The sequence below is a fragment of the Ahaetulla prasina genome, chromosome 4 (assembly GCF_028640845.1).
Source record: "Ahaetulla prasina isolate Xishuangbanna chromosome 4, ASM2864084v1, whole genome shotgun sequence".
Lineage (NCBI taxonomy): Eukaryota > Metazoa > Chordata > Lepidosauria > Squamata > Colubridae > Ahaetulla > Ahaetulla prasina.
This window is the reverse complement of record NC_080542.1, coordinates 39,533,052-39,555,106: the sequence shown is the minus strand read 5'-3', so window position 1 is coordinate 39,555,106 and position 22,055 is coordinate 39,533,052. Positions and strand designations below refer to the sequence as shown.

At 36.8% G+C, this 22,055-nt stretch overlaps 1 protein-coding gene across 1 annotated transcript in view; it reads left to right on the top strand.

Moving 5' to 3' along the window:
* Positions 1-22,055, top strand: part of SRCIN1 (SRC kinase signaling inhibitor 1) — a 152,782-nt gene that overhangs the window by 80,129 nt on the left and 50,598 nt on the right. The window contains exons 3-6 of the mRNA XM_058183592.1: positions 14,235-14,427; positions 16,444-16,642; positions 18,378-18,471; positions 19,496-20,325. Coding sequence (XP_058039575.1) covers positions 14,235-14,427; positions 16,444-16,642; positions 18,378-18,471; positions 19,496-20,325 — 1,316 coding nt within the window. The remainder of the gene's footprint in view (positions 1-14,234; positions 14,428-16,443; positions 16,643-18,377; positions 18,472-19,495; positions 20,326-22,055) is intronic.

Genomic DNA, 22,055 nt, shown 5'->3' with positions numbered 1-22,055 from the left:
AGATGCCCAGGCATTAGACATTTGCTTCTAGTAGTCAGAATAAGTAGAATCTATTGGGCATGTCCTTCTCTGCTATTAATTTTGTAGAACCCCAGCAGAGTTCTAATTACTTTCCTTCTGAATATCATTACATGATTTACCATCAAGCAATATGTATAGCTTTTGCTTTCTAACACTAACCTTGAGGCAACACTGCCAGATATTGCATGTAAAATAAGACACAGAGTACATGTAGTCCTGATTTAGTGATCCCATTTGGTACCAGCAATTCAGACATTAAGTCAAGAAGTTGCTAGGTGAAATGGTGACTGTGCTTATCATCTTACTTAAGTTTTTCTTTGCTTTTTAGACTTGCAAAAGAGATAAATGCAAGGATTGGCTGTAAAATTACTTTTTCATCATTCTGTTAACTGTGAACATTTGCTAAACAAGGCAGACACTAGAAAAGGACTACCTTAACTAAGAACAGTTGTATCTATTTGATTATGGTCTGCCAGATACTAGCATTAAATTTAAAACTGACTGACTTTTTCATTGGCCAAGCTGCCCCTTTTTAAATAAATCATTTATGGTAATTGATTGCTATTTTTAAAACCTAACCTTTCATTTATTCTAATCGTTTTAGTTTTATCTTTAGGCCTATTGTTAAGTGACAATATTTAGCTTTAAGACTTTCTTAGTTAAAATTAATTATTTTATATTGTCCCTTATTTTAATTGTTTTTACTCTCATTTTAGACCTACTGTTATTGCTTTGTGCTGTGTGGCTGCATTAACACTGATTTGATTTTGCATTCTAGATATGATTATCTAATTACAACTTTCTCTGATTTATTAGGCTTGCTTGCCATCTAGGGCACTTCCAAGTTTAAAGTTTTATATCTCCCATGAACTGCTTTCATTGCTTTTTTTGTTGTTTTTGGAACTTTTCTTATTTAGAAGAGGTTTATGGCTATTTCCTGTACAGTATTATTTACACAATGGCTTTTTCAGGAGATGAAAGCAAACTATTTTACCAGTCCTTTGCAACCGTGTGTCCTATAACTTTGTGAAGCTAATTGGCCTGTAAAGAGCCCAAGCTGTGCTGAAAACTCCAATACCAAAATGCCATGTAAAGAGTGTTTTTAATCCAGTTCCAGTTTGTTGTAAAATGCTTTGCTTTGATCCACCAAATTCTGTCCTTAATAAGACTTGCCAAGCCAAGTTAATAGATCAAAGTAGAACTCTTTAAAAAGCAACAGCAGCCATTTTTCAAATTAATCATGCAAAATTGCCTGATCAAAAGTTCAGCAAATATTGTAAAAAGCACTCTAGCATAAGAAGCACATTCATGCTTTTTCCTTTAAGATTTGGAAATGCTTTCTTCATAATAATTTGAATGAAACAAACAGTTAAATAGCTATTGGATGGTATCTTCACTCCCCCCACCTTCCCCAACAAGCTGCACACTGAGGAATAAGAGGTAAAAATTTAAGAAGCAAAATATAACAAGAAGCAAAAGAAGCAAAAATTAGACAAATAAAACAAAGTCTCCTAGGTGAACTTGGCTATTGGTGATTTCATGAATTTATCCATATAGCTTTTTGGCAACCATAGAAAAGTGGTTTCCACAGCTGCCTTCTGGGATCTTTTTTCAACTTTTCCCTCTAGTTTAGATCTGAGGATTTTTTGGTATTTACCAAATTAGTCCTATTTATTTCCAAGCCTATATAGAAATCACGGCTGAATAGATGGAAGAATTTTTGGGATTTCTGAGCCACATTTGCTTACCTCTAGTAGTAGGATTTCCCTCATATATATATGTGACTTCTACCTCTATTTATTTACCTATATTAAGAATGCACCTTCTAACTGATTGCCAGATAATAAACTCAGTGCAATCTGTAGAAGCTTTTCCCAATTTTTATCCTCCAAATATACTGGAAATATTCCTGCCAAAATTTATGCACAGGATGGGAATGCTGGTTTGGTATTCTGAAAATTACGATCCTAGCATACTTGGAAAAATTTCAGCCATTTAAAAAAAAATTTTTTTTTCTCAAAACTGTTGTAGACAGTGGGTGCCATCTAGTGGTATTGTGAACACCATACTTGCTGGTGCCACATAGTCAACCCTCAATCTAGATGGATGTTTATTTATGAAACAGATCCTTTGCCTTTTTGTAACTATTCCCTAAACTATGCCTTTTTCATAGGGCTACTACAAACATAATCTGGTCTTGGTCCCATGCCCACAACATCAAAGATACTTCAGTACTTCCACTAATTTACACCATTTTCGTCCATTCAGACATACATGTTTAGAAAGAAAACTATGACTATGAAAGAATCCCAGGGATTCAGTAATGGTTCTGGTAAATTTGTTTGCTGCTCCTTTCATACTTTATAACTGCAGCTGTTCTACTGTTAAATTGATTAAGTTTGTAGTTTAGTTAGGCTCTGAGGTTTCCAGAATTGCGATCTGCTAGGAAACATTATCTTGTTCTTAGCTAATTCATTTGTGAAATCTGTGTCATAAATAAAGCCTTTTAGCAATTTCACAAATTAGTTCAGTGGAATGGAATATATTTCTTTCAAGGGATATTGGCATGCAACTTCTATGGAAAGTATGTTCAGTATATAATAAACATTTCTAAGTGATCAGAGGTCCATATCAAGGGTAGGGGGATAATAATACATTCTACCTCTTTTTTAAAAATAGTTAAAATTTGTGAGATGGTAGTCTTAATCTATGTCATCTTGTTTTGCCATAGAAAAATTTAGATTCTAAATAGCTCAGTTATAGCTGACATATATATCTCTGAATTGGTTGGTCGAGGTTCTTGCAGGCATAATTTCCTGGGCCAATTCACATCCTAACCAAAACAGAATTTTGTTTAGCAACACAGTGTTGCTATTCCTCTTATAATTATGCTTGCATGAACCTTGGTGTCCTTGTTGTTGTTTCCTATCCTGCCTCTATTGCATTATTCTCATTCATTGGTAAATTGTGATGATAGCTAAAGGGCATGTTAAAAAGAGTATTTAGTTCATTCCTCTAGAAGTGCTTCCTAAATATTACTGTTAGCAAGAAAATATATTCACTACTCATGATAGTGCTGGGTGAACAGAGTGGTGTCTGATGACTGAGTTTCAGTGTCCTTTGAAATTAAATGTTGGGAAGTAAAAAGAAACATACAGGGAGCTCCATTACATGCATTAAAAATACACAAAGTGGAAGTGTGTGGTCTAATACTCTTGTCCCAAAGGTGCTTTTTCAAGAGGCAACTGGACTTTCTTTGTTTTTCCTTGAAGATGGTTTACTTTTCATCCAAGAAGCTTCTTCAGTTCTGACTGATTCATGAAGAATGGAAGGATTTGTATTCCTTGCAATCATCTGGCTATTCACACTCTTTCTGAGAGTTGAGGCCATTTGGAAGTTTATCTGTGTCCTCAGGGGTCATCTGAATACTGCAAAGGGGGTGTGAAACCTTTCTGGGGCTGCTGAAAGGACATTACAATAAAGAAAGCCCAGTTGCTTCCTGAAAAAGCACCTTTGGGACAACTATGACCTGGATGACTGAGAAGCTCCATAGAATTCTAGTACCCTTGCACAGTTCTACATTAATCTGCTTTAGTCAATGCTTTCAAGGCTTCCATGAGGCTGGAGCATAACTCAAGCAGGAGAGGCGAGGCATGCAGTGCTCATAATCCTTATTCACCCAGCCCAGCCTTCCTACATGATGAATATCTTCTTCATAAGCTTTTAAAGCCATTCAATACAACAGCAAAGCTTGTGAGTGGAAAATGCAAGAGTTGACTTGACCCAGCCAAGAAAGGAGATCCTGTGACTGCTAGTATCACTGTCAAACTACTTAAGACATAGCCTGAGCCATTAGCTTGTTTCACAGGTAGAGACAAGCTGGGGGTTCTATATGTACACTACCCTCCTGCAAGGTTGGTGAAAATGCAGGGACTGGTACCATATATCAGTTACTGAATAAAATCTATCACTACTATGCTTTTGTGCTGTCACTTTTGCCAAATGTGCCTTAAGGAAAATAAGCCCAGTTTCTCAGAGATCCTTTTTCCTCCCTTTGATCTCCAGTAGAGTCCAGACAATCTCCCTCACTAACCTGCATCCATGGAAATATTTCACCCTAATCCCTACAAAGTCATCTGATATTTCCAATAGTGAAATGGGTTGCAAAGCAAATCAGCTTTTACATACCTTGCAACTGTTATTAGATGGCTTAAAGGGAGAAAAGTACTAATGCTGGTACAGTTCAGGACAATTTAAACGTCTCTCATGGACTGGAGATGAGAAGAAGGCAAAGTCACAGAGATATGGAAGAAAGCAAGATATTGCCATGGTATGTTTTTGCTGAACTTAAGTGCAAATGGAGTAAGATCCAGATCAGACCATAAAAAGTAGGATTGTTCTCATTTGGGAATGTTTACTGAACCACTGTAAGGCTGCTATATAAGCAATTCCCACACTACTCAGGTATCATCATATAAATAGGATCTAGACAGAAAGTATGTCTTCTATAACTAGTAATGAAGAAATACAAGCCTTACATTTATATTAGCTTATGGCATAAATTATACTTCACTATACTTCACTTTCCTCTGAAGTTCCATCTGATAAAACTGAACAATGTCACATCTCTTAAAGTTCAAGCTCCACTGATTTGAAAAAAATGTCAAATTAACTACCCAGACATTCTGACATGCATGTGTGCCCAAACCTCATAGCAACCAACTTAAAAGCATAGCAACGGCAGCTATTTGGCTGAAAAATCCATTCCATTGTCAAAATATAGCTGTAAGCTTTTCCCTTCCTCTTCTTGATCCGATCATCTTTTGCTTTCTTTTTTTTTTCTCCTCAGCAAAATAAATTATTGGGATAGGGAGTAAAAAGCAAACTGTTTGATGTAGACTGCAAACGTTTTGCCTCAAATTCAGAAACACCCAGTTATAGTTTTGAAGATCATTCAATGATGAAAAACAAAATATGTACAGCAAATGCATACATTTAAAGATATGGATGTGTGTAGTTTTAGAAATAAGACTGGATTCATTTATTATAAAACATGTAGTCTGTTCAAGGATTCTGGATGAGTCACAATTTTCAAACAATAAAACTATCTAAAAAAGTCACTGAAAAGGCAGTTTATAAATTGATGAACAAAACAAATAAAAATGTCAATCGATTAAATTTAAACTTAAAACACCTAGCAGAAAAAAACTTTTCATTCCATCCAAAATATAAATAAAGAGGAATTATCCAGATTTGGGGCAAGGAGTAGTAAGCTGTCTCATAGAGATGGAGGCTATTGCCGAGATCTGCCTGCAAACTTTCTATTCTCCAGCTGCCTTGGAGGATCCTAAATATCTCTCCAGTTGAATGCATAAGATGTAAAGGTTCTATTTAGAGAAGAAGTCAACCCGTATTGGCCTTTAAAGGTTAAAAAAAATCATATTGGTTAGTGTTGGGAAATCGAATATGTAATATTTTAGCCTCTCTTTCAAGTGAAGAGAAGAAATAATTTAGAAAAGGGATTGAAATATTACATAATTAGTTTCTGAATAAAATACAGAAAAATAAGTCTAAAAGAAGGAAACCTTTGTAGCAGCTATCAGCTAGATAAGCAGGGATTAACACTAAAAAACAATCTAGCTGAAAATAATACTCTGTTCAAAGGGATTACCAAGGGGAAAAAAATCACACCAATACTGACAGGGCAAGCAACTAAACGTTACTTTCATTGGCACTGATTGATGTTACCTAGTTGAGTAATGAAATGTCTTCAAGCAAACAACCGAACTCAGAACTTCACAAAGTTTTTAAAGTTGCCAACAGCTTCAAAAAAATGATATCAAATGTGACAAGTAATTATTGATAGAAATAACATTTTCTGTCCCACCCACAGGACCCACAGGACTAAGTCCAATTAATGCCCCATTTAAACAATGAATGTAGCTGTTATAATTTCAATATTGATGTCCTTCCTTCTTCTTTCCCCGTTTTAAAAATCTAGTTTCAGAATCTTAGTTCTTCCCTGCATCTTTCTCAAACATTGCTCCCATATAAAACCCATCCTGCGTGGCCTGCACTGGCTGCGGGTAGCCTTCCGGGTGCAATTCAAGGTGTTAGTGACCACCTTCAAAGCGCTCCATGGCTTAGGACCGGGGGTATCTATGAGACCGCCTTCTGCCACCGATAGCCTCCCAACGACCTGTGCACTCCCACAGAGTGGGCCTGCTCAGGGTGCCGTCGACCAAACAATGTCGGTTGGTGACCCCCAGAGGGAGAGCCTTCTCTGTGGCAGCACCGGCCCTTTGGAACGAGTTACCTCCGGGGTTACGCCAACTCCCCGACCTCCGAACCTTTAAGCGGGAATTAAAAACTTTATTATTTAATCGTGCGGGACTAGCCTAAATGTATTTTAAATGTATTTTAATTATAGTTTTTAAATTTTAAAGGGTTTTATGTCGGTTTTGACCGTTTTAGTTAATTCGCCAATTAATATATTCGTTTTAAATGTTTTTAAATTTGTTATTTATATTATGTGTACTTTTGTGCTGTAAACCGCCCTGAGTCCTTTGGGAGAAGGGCGGTATAGAAATTGGATTATAAATAAATAAATAAATAAATAAATAAATAAATAAATAAATAAATAAATAAATAAATAAACAAACAAACTGTTTCTTCAATGTGTTATTTGTTCTTAACCAGAGTTTGTCAACAAGAAGGCACTTAAGTATTATTTGCATTTTTATCTCTGTGTGTTTAAAAATAGAGTCAAGTAATATGGGCATTGAATGTTTGGGAAATTAAATGAGAAATATGGCTTAAAAATAACTATCAAGATGAACCCATGAATAAAAGCAGAGAAATTATGTGTGGACTAAAGGCATGGATGGAGAATGTTCAGACTCCAGATTCTGAAAAATAAAAACTGTGTCCATAATATAGAGTAGTGGCCCCCAAACTTTTGGGCACGGAGAGAGGTTTTTCCATGGAGGATAGGGGACTTGGTTTTGTGTACTGCTTGCATCCTGCCGATGGGGCTTTGCTTGTTTGGGCAGCCCGGTTTCTGGCATGTATGGTCCAGTGCTGGTCCAGAGACTGGGGGTTGGAGACCCCTAATATAGAAGACTATATTTCATTTTGTGCAATAATCTTAAGGCAGATAAACTTACAATAGATGTATTTGCAAATTTTTCAGTAAACATATTTCATGTACTTATTGCAATAATGCAAGCTTTCAGAAAATAATTGTGATTTTGCTCCTTTTTTTCCTTAAGATTTCCTTAAGATCTCTTTTTATATACTAATATAATAAAAATGTACATTCCACCCAAATATATACTTATTATTCTCTGTGAGTCTTGGTTCTAAAATGCTGTCCCATGGTCACCCAGAATTTAAATAATGTAATATTTTTTAAAAGTATACACAGAAAATTATGTGATAGTTTGAGCTGCTATTTTATTATTCAAAATTAAGCAGATTTCTGCTGGTTGAGGTCTGAACAATAGATTATATGGGAGCTCTATATAAGTTCTTCTGACCTTCAGACAGGCTCTAATAAATAAAACAAATGCCAACGCTGTATTGAAGCAATAGACCCAGATGGTCATGGGAACAGAAAATCCAATTTCCTCAATCTCAGTTTTATTAGCCAAAGTGTTATAATGGTATGATACAGTGATTTGATAACAATCCATTCTGAACCAGTTCTAAAATAATGGAATACATCTAGATAGATGGTTACTCACACTACTAGGGAAAGGACATAGTGTACTATTTTGATTTTTATTCCTTGATTGAATAAGGGTGAAGAGAGGTTGAGGAAAATAACAGAGCAAATGTGTAGACAATATAGTAAAAGACAGGGACATGTAGATTCCCTGCTAATATTACAGAAATAAGCGCATGAATGCACATTGGAAACATTTCTAGAAGTATCTCTAGCTTGAGCTGCTGTGGTGTGGAATCACAAAATCTCACGTTAGGATCTTTAGCTGGCCAGCCAAAGGGTATATGAATGAACAGCTGGGAAGGGGTAAGTTAAAGCCATTACACAACTCTCCTAGAACACACACACACACATCATCTGTTTAGCTGCTGCATTGGCTTTTATGGTCTTTCACTTTGAAGTGATTTCAAAGCTGCCTTTCAATACTTTTTTCCCACTAATGTGGCAATGGTCCAAGAGTGCAGCTATTTTTTCTTTCTGATAAAAATTCAAACTTTCACACACTTTCATACAAATTCTTTACACTGTAAAAATTATGCAAAAAAAAAAAGGTTATGATTGCCAGATTTGCTTTCTTTAGCTATTCAGGAATGATGCGGAACCCTACTGTGTGCATTCAGAAGTCTCTCTTCTGAAGTTTCCCTTCTAGGTTTGGAACAGAATTTTTTTTAATACACTTCTATATATGTATTGATGGAAAAGGTGGCACATTTTTCTGAAAAGCAAAGAATTTAGGTTCCTGAGAATTTTTACATTCACAATATTGATTCTCTCTTGGTTAAAGTAATAATGAATTATATGAAATGCAATATTTCTGGACAAAGTAAATCTATACCGAAAGCATCGCTCAGAAAATAGGTAGAGCGTTTTTAAATTTAAACCAGTTCAATCTTCTAGTTTCAGCATTTTATTCTGTGTTTCCCCAAGAAAGAAAAAAAATCTCATGGATTTACATAGGGATGTTATAGGAAGAAACTTAGAATGTCAAGAGTTTGCCCACAGAATTAAACCTAAGGTTACTTTCTGGTATAATAATTCTTTTATGGATGTCTTCCATACAATGTCAGCATCTGCCAGTATGAAAAGCCAGTTTCCGTGGAGAACAAGAGCAAGCTTTTAAGAAAATGATTTTCATGTTGTTTTCTAACATATATATTTCTGCACATAAAAACTAACTGAAATAAAGCATTGTTTCTTCTATGTTTGACTTCAAAGCCCAAATTATCATTATTTGTATTATTCAAAGTTTATTATAGAGCTTTAGCCTTCTACATAGTAACCCACTGGGGATGATCAGCCATTGTCAACTCAAAGTAAAGCCAGTCTATTGATCCTCTGGAATCATTCACACCTTCAACTTTCCAGTCTGTTTGGCAAAGCAAAGGGCATAGCAGGGAAATTGAAAATAGATAATGAAAAGTTAAAGCACTTCAAACTATTTTCTTCCTAAATCAGGGAGAGGAAAATAACTCATTTGCAACAAGTCATTGTAAAATACAGTAGAAGTTTACTCCAGAGCCCTAAATGTCAAGATTGCCTACTTAATGCCCCAAAAGGAAGACCCTGACTCTTTCTAGCCCTGTTTCTGTTTTATCTTGGCTTATAACTACCAGATTTATCATGTCTTGGTAGGTGGAATTTTATACCCATGTGCTAGAAATAGGATGAGATAAAGGTTGTGGCTTCAACCAAAACAGAGCATTTTATAGATTGTTTATCCTTTATTGTCTGATTAAAAATTGTTTTTAGAAATCTACAACTGAAATATATTTGTTACCATCTGGATTTAAAGAAAGGGATTGGTGATTTAAGTAAAAATGCCTTATCTCTTCTAATTCAGCCTCTGCACACAACTCTAATTTACAGTTTCATTATAGGAAGTGGATTACTTTTTGATAATAAAAGCTGATCCAGAAAAAATAAATAAAAAGTAATACCAATTACTGAGTTTGTGTGCATTGCTTTTGCTTGTTCCAATCACCTATCCAAAAGGAACATTATAGTAAACTTCTCCTAAAACTAAAATCCTATGGCATTTCAGGACCCCTCCACAAATGGATATCTGCTTTTCTGTCTAACAGACAACAAATGGTCAAAATTGGCAATGCTCTATCTAATCCTGTTCCTGTCAAGAGTGGCGTTCCTCAAGGCAGCGTCCTTGGACCAAAACTCTTCATACTATACATTAATGATCTTTGTGACCATATCTCAAATAATTGTGTTCTCTTTGCTGACGATGTCAAACTATTTAACACCACAGACAATACTTCTATCATTCAAAACGACCTTGATCATCTAACTGCTTGGTCTAAAACTTGGCAACTCCAAATCTCAACCAGCAAATGCTCAGTCTTACATATTGGAAAAAAGAACCCAAACACTAAGTACATACTTGATGGACATTACCTTACAGATGACCCCCATCCCGTTAAATATCTTGGAGTTTTCATGTGAAATGATCTAAGTGCCAAAGCCCACTGCAACTACATAGCAAAAAAGGCTCTAAGAGTTGTTAACCTAATCTTACGTAGCTTCTTCTCCAAAAACACTACACTACTAACCAGAGCATATAAAACATTTGCTAGACCAATTCTAGAATACAGCTTGCCTGTTTGGAACCCTCACCATATCTCTGACATCAATATAATTGAACGTGTCCAGAAATATTTTACAAGAAGAGTTCTCCATTCCTCTGAAAACAACAAAATACCTTATCCCAGCAGACTTGAAATCCTAGGCTTAGAAAACTTGGAACTCTGTCGCCTTCGACAAGACCTAAGCTTAACTCATAGAATCATCTACTGTTATGTCCTTCCTGTTAAAGACTACTTCAGCTTTAATTGCAATAATACAAGAGCAACCAATAGATTTAAACTTAATGTTAACCGCTTTAATCTAGATTGCAGAAAATATGACTTCTGTAACAGAATCATAAGTGCTTGGAACACTTTACCTGACTCTGTGGTCTCTTCCCATAATCCTAAAAACTTTAACCAAAAACTTTCTACTATTGACCTCACCCCATTCCTAAGATTACCATAAGGGGGGTGCATAAGCGCACAAACGTGCCTACCGTTCCTGTCCTATTGTTTTTCTTTTCTTCTTCCTATATATAAATATGCTTATACCTCCTAATATTTACTCATATATATGTTTATATACCACATAATTTTTTTTGTATGACACTTATATATATTGTTGTGACAAAATAAATAAAATAAATAAAATAAATAAATAAAATAAATAGTAGAAGAAACATTTTTTAATGTATTACTGGTTTCTCTATGCTGGGAATGCATGCCCATTTCTCCTACTTCCTGCTGCCATAAGCCTTGCATCGCATCTATCCCAAAATCAAGAGTCCTTTATGACTCCTAGGAGCTATCTCTTTCATACATGAGATAGGTAGTCTATGACAATTTCAAGGGTGATCCCAATATCTTGAGTTTTTTGTCTGTTTATTTGTCTGAATCAGCAGCAAAACCATCAAGATTTATATAAGAACTTGCTCTGATCTTGGATATGGTAGTTTTCCTCCTATGCCATAAAAGGAAGCTGCTCTCTGATGACAGGTTATGTTCTTTATGGAGGGGGCAAGATAGGCCCTGAAGGGAAAGAAGAACAAGTTGTCCCCTTGTAAACTCTTTTCCAGCTTTGATTAAGGACAGTTAATGTATTCTGTCCCCCCCACCCCCACCCCATTATCCCTCTTTACATCTCTCCCTCCTGCTGTGAGAAAAGGAAATGTGCTTCCAGAAAAAGCTTTTATTGTATAGTCAGAATAAAGCATATCTCAAATATAGATTTTATTAAGGGGATGTTCAGGAAATATGCTTTTTTGCAATTTTGTCATATTCTCCCAGTTTAGTTCTCTCTTTTACCACAAAAATTATTACTGAGGGAGGAAAGAGAGAATATCTATTTGGTAGCTCTGTGGGATTTTCCCCAAAGCTCAATTAAAATGCTATCTGCCTGTCCTTGAGCCAGAAAAAAACTATGCCAGCATAAACATTGCTTTCTCTACTGCAGATTGCTGTGCTACATCTAACCTCTGATTTGGCTTTCCATTACACATAGTCCTCAATTTATGATCATTTATTTAATAAATGTTTGAAGTTATAATTTACAGCAGGCCTGGCAATTAAGACCATCACAGTATCCCTGTGGTTACCTGATCGATATTTAGGTGTTTGGCAACTGGCCTATATTTATGATGGTTGCAGCATCCCAAGGTCATATGTTTTCCAGTTGTGACCTTCCCAGGGGGCTTTCATCAAGTTGGGGAAGGCCATGTGATTTACTTAAAGTTTGCAACAAGAAAGGTCTAAAAATCAAGCAAAACTCATATAATGAGCATATCAATTAGCAATCCAAATTCCAGTCCCAATTGTGGTTGTAACCAATCAAGACAGAGGCAAAATATGTTAAACCCTTTATCTTTGCTAAACCCCCACTTCCTGAACCAACCATAAGTGTCCCCTGCTTCCAGTGGTTTTTGTCAAAATGATGAAGTGTCTGTTGTGATGTCACGAGTTCTACCGCTCAGGTACATATGTGTGATGTACAAAAGGGATGGAATTTGCATCATAACAGTTCTTTTGATTGTCAGATTGCTATTATTATAAAATAATTCACAATATCCTCCTTGTCAAGCTCTAAAAGCTTCCTTGAACAAATTAGAAAGGCAGCATAGGCAAAAGGGAAGAAACTATAGGAATAAAATAGTAATCAAGGAAAGAAATAAGAACACTGGACATAAATCTAACTTAATACAGATACAGCGCTAGAGCTGATTGCAAAGGACTGTGTGCACATGCCTGCATAAACACAATTTTCATCACTGGGAATCTTGAGGAGCAAATTGGATGAATGCTTGGCTACTAGATTAATTGAGCTGGTCTGTCAAGTCTGGCAGAAGCTCATTCCAGTGGAAGCTATTGACCAATTAAAACATCTTTCCTGATTAATCACTTGCCTTTAATAGAGCGGTCATCTAATTGACTGAATTTATGTACATTTGCATACAAGCCAAAGCTCAATAAACTGTACTTTTTTTAGATATTAAAGGAAGCATGTACCATAAAATTATTAAAAAGGTATTGTGCGAATAGCATATTTAATATCTTGTATTTCATTCCATATGTAGCAATATAGCAGAATGAAAATAGACTTAAAATTAAACAAACATTGTTAATGTAGAGCTTTGCTGATTAAAATTAATCAACCACTATTAATTAAGTAAAGTGCTTGTATATCAATTAAATTGGTTAAAATTTATAACTATGCTTCCAAATTCTACTTCCATGTTAGATGTTGAAATAAAACATTGGTTCTGTGGTTTTCAGAGAAATATTTTGGGAAGGTTTCTATTTATGGACTATAACATTTCTTGTAAATAAGGGATGTTTTTCAGGTTGAGACCACATTCTGCCTTTGAGCAAGGATGCTGCAGATCATGTTCCAAATAATAAATGCAACTAGACAAAGAAATAGATAAAGAGGAGGAGCACATTTGATTGTATTCCATTTAAAGCAATTTAAATAGATTTAAGTAATAGGATTGTTCCCTATATATTTATATTTTGTCATATCACAATCATTGTAAGATCATGGATTCACAATAACACCAAAGAATAGAAAGTGATTTCAAACTCCTCTCCTTGGAATTAAAGCTCACTTGGAAGTTCATTGCCACCATGGCAATCATGTGTTTGTCATAGGCTATCACTGGCCCTTGTGCACATGGCTATGTTTTAGACCTTGCAATCACCTTGGAGCAAATATATTGTTATCTATTTTGGGGGGACTTTTTCATCAGTTCATTGTCATGGACAGATCTCTTTCTTGTGATAATGGTCTTGACTATGGCTGCCACCTTCTGAAGGAATAATTTATTCAGATGGTCCACAACTGACATCTGATGGATCCACAGAGATTCCTGTTATCGATTGGGGAGTTCTCATCCATCTTTTGGTTGGTGTTTCTGTTTTTTGACCATTGGAATACAAAAGCAACTGGGGCACTTCAGAAATCACATTTCTCCATTTGTCTTCCAGCCTTTTTTTCGTTTTGAGGCTCGCTCTGCCACCATCTCTGCCTTCCAAATATGGAGGGCAAATTGAATGCTGTAAGAGCATCACTAGGTCTGGTTCTGTATTGATTGAGAGCAGTTTCTATTCCCAACAGGTTGTTGTGTTACAGGGCTTGATGTCATACTTAATTTACAAAGAAGATGATAGATACAAACCAGAGATACAGCCTTCTGCTGCCAATTTATATGTAATCCTGAGCAACTTTAACTTCTCTTACAAAAGGAGGATTCCTTCTATAACAGAACAACAGCTGAACATTTGGGCTATTTCAAAATGATGAGAGACAGTAACATGTTTAAGTCTATGTTTTGAAAATGTGATAGAAAATATCTGTTCTAATGTCTCATGTCTCTCTCCCTTCCTCCCTCCCAATCTCTCTTTGTTTGTGCTATTAGACCCGAAGCTCTCGGCATTCACAGGGTTCTCAGCCTGGCCTGGCTGATCAAGCCAAGCTTTCCTTTGCTTCAGCAGAATCTCTGGAAACCATGTCTGAAGCTGAACTGCCCATTGGGTTCAACAGAATGAATCGCTTTAGGCAAAGCCTGCCATTGTCTCGTTCCACCAGCCAAACAAAACTTCGGTCACCAGGTAAACTCTTTGTACACTACAAAGTGCATAATCCTGGATAGGAGATGTCATTTTTATTTTAAATGAAAGCTGCTTTTGTGTTACCTTTTTGGAGTTTTTTTCAAAGGGGCCTCTGGTGGCTCAGCAGACTAAGTCTGTCTGTTATTAACACAGCTCCTTGCAATTACTGCAAGTTCAAGTCCCACCAGGCCCAAGGTTGACTCAGCCTTCCATCCTTTATAACGTAGGTAAAATGAGGACCCAGATTGTTGGGGGCAATAAAAGTTTACTTTGTATATAATATACAAATGGATGAAGACTATTGCTTAACACAGTGTAAGCCGCCCTGAGTCTTCGGAGTAGGGCGGGATATAAATTCAAATTTAAAAAAAAAAAGGGGATGTGATGAAATCTGTTTCTGTATAAGCACTTTTTTTTCCACTTACAGTGTATATAAGCATCTTAGATAAAGCAGTAGCATGTTCATTTCATTTCATTTATTTAAATTATTTGTATGGGTACCCATCTCACAACAGAATAATTTGATTTTTATTTTTGAAGAAAGGGCCTGGCATATTTAGGGAAGAAGGGTTAGGGTTAAATTATTGACATCCTTAGTTAAAAAGAGATTGGATTATAAATGTAGGAAAGACCCTAGCATAAAACTTTACTATAGATCCTTCTCTGGATGTTCTGACATTTAGCCAACAGAGTCATTAGACATTCTGTAAGAGATAATGAAAACTATATTCCATCGTAACCAGCATATTCCAGATATGGAAAGGCTATTTTAGAGAATGAATGCCAGAGAGAACAAGCAATGCTATTCCAAGGATACCAGTATTTTGAGTGAATTCAAAAAGTTTAGCTATATTAATTTACTTGCTCACAATTATTTTTATTAGCCACAACTTAGCTTCCAAACTTCACAAAACATTATTTTTTTTTAAAAAAATTAAATCTAGAAATCCAGGACAATTGAAGCATCAGTTAAAATATTTGAATTAGTAGAGTAGAAGAACAGAGTATTACTTACTCTCCAGTCTCCTGATCGTTGCTATATTCCTGATCACCTATTAATAACTTTAGCTTTTCTGTGAAAATGGGGAGATTGTGGAATTGTATACTCGCACATCTCAAAATCTTGTCACTAATTGCATGTGCTACTAATAGACACTAAAATAGAAACTGAATATTTAGCCATATATCTGACAGCACATCGTTCCATTTGTATTTGTCATTCTATTTTTTCCCCTTAAAATGTTGCTCTTAAAATATATTAGATAACAATTGCATAACAATCTAGAAGGGCTTTTGGCAATGTTCTCTATACCTGAAACATGGAAAATTGGAAATTATTCTATATTTTACCATTTATGCACCTATTAATACAGCCTCTAGGGGATGGGGGAATGTGGAAATAGATTTCTGTGCAACTTCCAAAATAGAATTAACTATCCCACCTAATTAACCATGAGCTAATCATTGAAGTTTTATCACAAACTGATGCAGATTTGTTTGACGTAAATGAACTTCCAATATCTATGTAACAAATTCTGCAAGAGTCTGCAAAAATAGGGCCTCTCTAGGATTTCAGTCTCTGTGACTGTTGCTTGTTTCAGTTTATCTCCCAAGCCACATGGAAATGTGTGGCTTGAGAGAGAAAGACTGAAATTTTGAGAAGTGGTGTATGTTCCTCCAAGCCAGTCAGTGACCAATTCTGGTTCCACCACCATGGATCATCTTTTTTTGGTTCCCCTAACAGAAAAGTGGGGGGATGGGGAAAAGCCAAGTATTGAGAAGATACAGACTTCTTTTCAATTGCTGGAAATACTAAAAATAAAATTACCATCTTTGCTTCCTGGGTCATGTGTTACCATCACACGAAGGTGAGAGAATTGCTTGGGAAAGCCATGTCCTATGAATATATGTCCTATGGAATTTAAAATTTATAGATATGAGTCAATCAACAATTCCATCTTTGAACTGTTTCATTCCTGCTCTATTACCTTTTCCTATCATTCTCTCTTTCCTCAGGCATCCTTTTCCTGCAGTTTGGGGATGAGACAAGGAGGGTTCATATCACCCATGAAATCAGCAGCATGGATACTCTGCATGCCCTCATTGTCCACATGTTTCCTCAGAAGTTGACAATGGGAATGCTCAAGTCCCCAAACACTGCCATTCTGATTAAAGACGAATCCCGCAATGTTTTCTATGAATTGGAGGATGTCCGGTATGTCTTGCTATAGATATTAACTACTGGTAGGAAATAACAGGGGGAACAGGGGGAACTTCTGTATAAGAATGATCTCTGTGGAAAGGTCTTCTATCCATTAGTCCAATTCCTTGCTAAAGGAATCTCAAAAGATGGCTTTCAGCTTTTCTAGAAGATTTTCAGCAATGGAAGAATAGACCCTTTGCTCTATGATTCTGCTGCCAAATACTGCCAAAAACTCAAGAAGTTTCTCCTAATGTTTCTTTTTTCTCCAGAGTAATCTTAGAAGGCTGAGCAGAGGTATGAAAACAGAAATGTTACGTCTGTCAAGAAAATATCAAAATATATTTTAGGAAAATATTAATCAAATACAGCCTGTGGCAACATATCTGGTTCATTGTATTTACCTCTAATGTTATTTTTCTCCCTATCCTAATCATTAAGAACACCAACTCCAGCATACTTACCTGGCAAGGGATATGCCTTGATCATGAACTAGGAGGTTTTATTTGTTTACTATAGCAATATGCTATCCGGAAATCATTTTTTGTTAAACCTGTCTAAACTATGGACTATTGTCATATTTTCATGGCTCAGGGCTTTATACCTATGAGACTGCCTTCTCTGCATTGAAGGTATAGGTGAGATCAGGGAGAGAAGGCAAGCCTTTTTGGAAATGGCCTCCCTGATTTGGAACAGCATACTCTTAGATATTGGGCAGTCCTCCTGCATGTTTTGAAAGGCCATAAAGATTTGACCCTCCAGGAAAGTATATGGGCGATGGCAGTTTAACCCACCCTTATGAGATGATGGGTCCTGGTTTTGGGAATTTTATAGGTTTACATTTTATCTTTGTTGTGGTTTTTTGTTCTGTAAGTGATTTACAGTCTATGGAAATATAGCAACGTAGAAACCATTATTATAGATAGATAAATCTTGCAGCAACTGATTCTGTTAATAGAGTATTTCTTAGGAAAAGAAACATTTTTCCTTGTCATCCAAAATCTATTGCCAATCAATTTAATTATTTAATGTCAAGTTCTATTGTTATGATTCTAGTGTTAGGAAACAGAGAAAAAATATCTCTAGCCATTCTCTTTCTATTATGCTTCATTGTTAAATACTTCTATCAAATTAGTCATCCTTGTTTTTATCACCCCCTTGAGGAAGTTAGTATATTTTCTTGCAAAGTATTTTTATCCAAGACTACCACTTTTTAATCTCTTTTTTGTAGCCCTCCTGTAGTGCTTCCTATAGCTTCTTTTCTCTTTTTCTCTTTTTACCTTTCCTCAACAACTCATTCAGGAAGAAAATGGATTTAGTTGATTGATAGCACTAGGGCCCATTTTACTAGAAACACCACCACCCCTTTGTAGATCTTCATGGTTCCTTTTATGTGAGCTTTGGCAATTCAGCCTGAATTTACAAGTAAGCAAGGAGGCCCACAGATGTAAAAGACCCATACAATGTTGACCCTAGGTACAAATTTGACCCCCACAGAAATATTTGCACGGACATGCTGCTGTATATCAAAGCAACAGATTATTGCAAAAAGATTGTAAATTCTAAATCCTGATGTGATCTGCTTGAAGGCTTTCCGGAATGATCAGGAAACAATGACACAGGAAAATGCCTTTATGCATCTGTCACCCTTGCTGCTACCACTGTGCTCAAGCATATTTTAGGACCTGAAATAATAACCAAAGCTAATATGCATTTATCTCATGTGATTCTTTGGGGTTTGTTCTTCCAGGGATATTCAGGACAGAAGTATTATCAAAATCTACCGGAAAGAGCCACTTTATGCCTCATTCCCTGGATCCCACATCACCAATGGTGACCTTCGGGTAAGAGCAAAGGATTGCACAAAGGCCATTCTGTTGGCCTTTTTGTCAGTGCCACAGGAGATAAAATTGGCAATGTATTAAGGAATATTTCATTAATACCTGAGCAGACATACATTGACTTATATCTAGCATTGTGATTCTGCAGATTTGCAGTCATAATCTTCCTCTAATGTTCAATGTACTCTAGCAGAAGACGGCAATTTCCTCCTTGTAGTTTGAGAGCTATAGATGTGCACTGCGATGATTATTTCCTCAGAAAGTAACTGAAAAATCCTAACAATTCTAATCTAAGCACCTTCCCCACCCCTTCTTTTCTTCTTTCCTTTTCAGTAAAACTAAAATACTTGAACCAAATCTCTTTAGTAGAGAAGATCACTGGAAGAAGTGTATTTCCCTTGAGCTTTAGATATTCAGAATTATTTTTTTTATGTATCTCCACTGTGGGAACAATTTATATATCCTATAAAATTTTGCTTCTGTGGGATTCTAATTTAGTTCTGTAGTTAAAAAAACAAAACTATAGAGAATCCTCTGTTAATGGATGGTGTCCATGAGGTTTGAAAAATTTAGGATGGGACTTGCATTTCTGTAGATCTGAGTACAAATTCATGTTATTCCACAATTTCCCACATGTGATTAGTTTTAGAAAAGTAAATACAAGCTATCCTACAGATACTAAGTTGTAGGGAACAACCTAGTTTAGTAAGGAAAACAATTGCTTTGGAAGAACCAGAAATATGGAAAACTTTGGCAAGTTGCCAATGAATATTTCACTAGCATAAGCAGAACTTTAGCAGGGAAATAATAAATACGCTCATCAAGGCATTCATCAGAGTAAAATATGTTTCCAAAAATGGGTATGGAAAGAATCAACAGTAAAAAAAACATGCAAGAAAGAAATGTGTTTGTGTGTGTGTGTGTGTGTGTGAGAGAGAGAGAGAGAGAGAGATTTTCACCTATATACTGTGACAATGCGGAAAAGATTTATGACATTCTTAATTTCTCTGGCTTCTTGTTGTTCTAGAGAGAGGTGGTCTACACTTCCAGAGAATCCTCTCCCACCCGGCGCCTAAACAGCATGTCTCCAGCTTCCCACCTTACTTCTGGCTCTCCTCCTCCAGTACTCCAGTCATCCTCGCCTTCCCGCTCCCGTATGTCTTACAGTGGTGGGCGCCCACCCTCCTATGCTGGCAGTCCTGTGCATCACGGAGAGCGCCTCTCCAACCTCCCTCCAGCTCAGGGAGTCTCACCAAGTCCAAGTGCTATCTTGGAGCGCCGGGATGTCAAACCAGATGAAGATCTGGTGGGGAAAAATATGGTTCTGGTGAAGAATGAAGGCCTGTATGCTGATCCATACAGTATGGTGCACGAAGGACGTTTGAGCATTACATCTACTCAGTCACTAGCTGGGATGGGGGATCCATTTGCTTACCCTGGTGGGCTTTATAAGCGGGGCTCAGTGCGTTCTCTTAGCACCTATTCAGCTGCTGCCCTACAATCAGAACTGGAAGATAGTTTATATAAACCCAATGCACAGATATACAGTGATACTTACGGCCCAGGGATGGGCTTCCGTTTGCCACCATCATCTCCCCAGAAAATAGCTGATGGCCGACTGGTGGATGTTCAGCAGAGCCAAAGTCCTCACAGCCCTTATTCAGGGCCTCCAAGCCGATCCTCACCAGTACGGCAGACTTTCCGCAAGGACTCTTGTTCCTCAGTGTTCATGGAAAGTCCTGTCAATAAACCACGGAATCTCAGTTCTTCAGGTGCTCCAGAGCTATTCCCTGGACCTGGGGAACGACCTCATTCTGGATTCAGTTCACCTGTGCCTGCCAAGGATACTGAAACAAGGTAAAAAGATGGAAGTGTGTCATCTAACAATAGATGTACCATTATTGATAACACAGTGATCAGCAACCTGAATAATTTGCATATTGGAAAGTTGGACCCTAAAATGCAGGCTTTCTTATTCTGAACTAAATTTGACAGAGTACAAAAATGACATTCTAGTCTCAGCAGATGAGATTTCTACCCTATGATGCTGTTGCCACAAAAGAACCCAAGTGATTTTGGTTATTTTGTGCCAATGTGTTAATATAAATGCACACGGGTGAGTAAACCATTTGTTTGTACCTCATCACTCCTGCTGCTCCAGCCGAAATGACCATAGGAGTCATTTTGGCTGGAGCAGTAGGAGTGATGAGAGACACTATGCATTTGAACATATGATGCTTGACTAATGCTTTTATAATCAATGATCAGGCGCTACAAAGGATAATTGCCTACATGGATCTAGCACTCTCATGCAAGACTACTAGAGCCTGATTGACAAGGCAGCTTGCACAATAGAGCACTCTGCTGGCTGAAGTGGTGAGTCCACTTGCCCATTAGCCCTTTGTCAGCTCTTTTTTGACAAAGCAGAAGAGAAAGCAAGAGAACATGAGTAAGCAAAAGAACAAGGAAGCACAAAAGAGATAGATAAGTGAGTGAAAAACAGAAGATTACACAAGGAAGAAATGAGGAATTGAGAAAATATGCAAGAGAAATAAATCATCTGCAGTCTGCTTTCAAATAAAGCCAGAGAGATAGGTCCAGCTATCTGTCAAAATTAACCTCTTTCCTCAGTCTCACCCCTTATTAAGGAGAGCAATTGGAAGTTGTTTTTCTGCAGCAGCAGGAAATCCACCAATCATTTTCCATAATCAGTTCCATGTTAACCTGTCAGAACAGAACCTCCCACTGCTGTCTCATTACCAAAGCAGAGCAGAGATCAGCTGTAAGACAATGCAAGTAATGTTGGCATACATTTGTGTCTTCTTACGGACTGGAGGAAGACATGTTAAACAGGCTTTCTGCTAGTAGTGACACAAAAGTCTCTTGATCTAGGGCAGGGGTCTCCAACCTTGGTCCCTTTAAGACTTGTGGATTTCAACTCCTAGAGTCCCTCAGCCAGCAAAGCTTAAAGGGATCAAGGTTGGAGACCCCTGATCTAGGGACTGGGTAAGGTCCTTCTTTTTGTGTCCATCTTCTCTTCAGCTTTTCTCAGATAAAAAAATCTGTAATAAAACCCGGGGGAAATCAGCAAAATTACAAATGGAAGGTCTTGCTCCTCTGTAAAAAATAAAATAAAATTGAGTGACACAAGGCAGTTACTCAAAGGAAGCCTTATTCCAAAGCATTCTAATAATGGCATTTCCACTGTTGTTGTTTTTTTTTCCCCAGATATGATTTGTTTATTTTTTCCTTTTTAATTTGACATGTGCTTACATCAGCAGTAGAATAATCCAGTGTAACAAAGCAAAAGACTGTTGCAGCATTCGGTCTTCTGTGTATCTTTATTTAGATTCCCATTCTTGCAAATTCTGCCCTTACCTTACTTGACAACTGAGTGGGTAGTCTGAATGGATACGCCTAATAATTACCTCTTACAGCATAATCCTATGTATTCTTCAGAACTAAGTTCTACTCTATAATGAGGCTGACTGCTGAATAATTGCCAATAGGATTGCTGAACAAATGTCAGATCTGTTGCAGGCATGATATCTTGGGTTCTTCCTTTTGCTTCTTTTGTTTCATTATAT